The sequence below is a fragment of the Sinocyclocheilus rhinocerous genome, unplaced genomic scaffold, assembly GCF_001515625.1.
Source record: "Sinocyclocheilus rhinocerous isolate Xijiao unplaced genomic scaffold, SAMN03320098_v1.1 C36746360, whole genome shotgun sequence".
Taxonomy (NCBI): Eukaryota; Metazoa; Chordata; class Actinopteri; order Cypriniformes; family Cyprinidae; genus Sinocyclocheilus; species Sinocyclocheilus rhinocerous.
This window is the reverse complement of record NW_015785534.1, coordinates 1-1,665: the sequence shown is the minus strand read 5'-3', so window position 1 is coordinate 1,665 and position 1,665 is coordinate 1. Positions and strand designations below refer to the sequence as shown.

The following is a 1,665-nucleotide window of genomic DNA, read 5'->3' as shown; positions in this document are numbered from 1 at the left end:
GCTCACTCACACACACACAGTCACACACACACACTCACACACACACGCACTCGCACACACACACACACACACTCACACAAACACACAGTCACGCACACACTCACACACAGTCACTCACACACACACACACAGTATATTTCTTCTTCACTGATGTCTGCTCTTGGCCACAGCGCCGGTGTGAGGTGTGTTTGTCTCTCGTCTGACCTTCAGGCTGTAATGAACTTCCTTCACTCCTGCGCCGGCTGGTGTGTCGCCACATTCGTTCTGGGCATCTGCGACCGTCACAACGACAACATCATGATCAAACACAGCGGCCACATGTTCCACATCGATTTCGGGAAGATCATGGGCAATGCGCAGAAGTTCGGTAGCATCAAGAGGCAAGTGATTTGTTTTCTTGTCACTTTGCATAATGAAAAAGAACCCCTTCTAAAGTAGACGTCCACTTTGTGAACGCACAGGGACCGGACGCCCTTCATCTTCACGCCGGAGATGCAGCGCTTCATCACGGGCGGCGGCGAGAATCCACAGCGCTTCCACCGCTTCGTTGAGCTGAGCTGTGACGCGTACAACAGTCTGCGCAGATGCTCTGCTCTGGTGCTCGGTTTGCTGCAGCTGGTGAGGCGGAAAGCTCCGTCTGCTCACTTTGTTTAGCTGACATCCGCTCCCTCTCATGTGTTTCTGTATCCATGCACACGTCTGATTGTAGATGCTGGCGGCCGGTATGCCTGAGCTGAAGGACGTCCGGGACCTACAATATGTTCACAACAAACTGAGGCCTCATGACTCGGAGCTGGAAGCCACTTCATATTTTACCAAGTAAACACATCACTGTTGATCAGTCATGTGACCAACAAATGGTTAATCTGTTGCGTTATATATATATATAGTCTGTGTGTCTCATTTTTGAGTATGTTGTTTATTCGTGTCTGTCTGATCAGTCCTCTTGGGAAATGCATTTCAAAATAGTTTGATAATGATATGCATCTGTAATCATCAACGGCTCATGTTCTCTTCTCACACAGCAGCATCTTCCCGTGCAAACGAGCAATGCCCTTTGCAATAAGACCGTTGATGACAACTGAATAAATAAAACATGGCTTCTCGTATTTGATGAGTGTTTACAAAGGATCTACTCGTGTGTTTCCTGTTTCAGAAAAATTAAAGAGAGCATGGAGAGCTTCCCAGTCAAATTAAACTTCCTCATCCACAATATGGTGCAGTTTTCCTCCGTCAAACGTTCAGAAGCGCCGGCTAAGAGCCAGATCTCCTCCAACACCAACATTCAGGAGGCCGTGATCCAGAAATATACAGTGAACGGCAAAGATGTGGTGAGTTTCCTTCACAAAAACCTGAGCAACGTGAAGATGTGGAGATGCTCGATAAAAAGACGTTTGTTTATACTTAAGCACTCTTGGCTTATACTGATAACTATACAGAAACATCCAAGTATATTTGGCCTACATTTGTACTATTAAATCCTTTTTTCCCCACACATAATGTCCGTTGTGTTCGAGTCAGACGTACGAGCTGAAGGTGACCATTGAGGACGGATTCCTCGTCGTTCAGAAGAGCTTTGCTCAGTTTGAGATGCTCCACAAGCTCCTGCAGAAGCACTTCATCGAGTCCACGCTGCCAAAGTAAGAGTCCCGCTCATGATGTGCT

At 47.1% G+C, this 1,665-nt stretch overlaps 1 protein-coding gene across 1 annotated transcript; it reads left to right on the top strand.

The window, feature by feature from the left end:
• The first annotated feature begins 95 nt into the window (after positions 1–95).
• On the top strand, positions 96–1,646 carry LOC107736501 (phosphatidylinositol 4-phosphate 3-kinase C2 domain-containing subunit gamma-like). Its single transcript, XM_016547893.1, has 5 exons — positions 96–380; positions 462–618; positions 710–819; positions 1,157–1,331; positions 1,522–1,646. Exons 1-5 carry the CDS (start codon positions 151–153, stop codon positions 1,642–1,644), a joined length of 795 nt encoding a protein of 264 aa, XP_016403379.1. The 5' UTR covers positions 96–150; the 3' UTR covers positions 1,645–1,646.
• The last annotated feature ends 19 nt before the right edge of the window (positions 1,647–1,665 follow it).

Bases quoted from the DNA above. Each gene is read 5' to 3' on its own strand.
- LOC107736501 (XM_016547893.1), top strand. From the start codon at position 151: ATGTCTGCTCTTGGCCACAGCGCCGGTGTGAGGTGTGTTTGTCTCTCG. The intron at 381-461 runs GCAAGTGATTTG...GTGAACGCACAG, and splicing joins AAGTTCGGTAGCATCAAGAG to GGACCGGACGCCCTTCATCT. The intron at 619-709 runs GTGAGGCGGAAA...GTCTGATTGTAG, and splicing joins TGCTCGGTTTGCTGCAGCTG to ATGCTGGCGGCCGGTATGCC.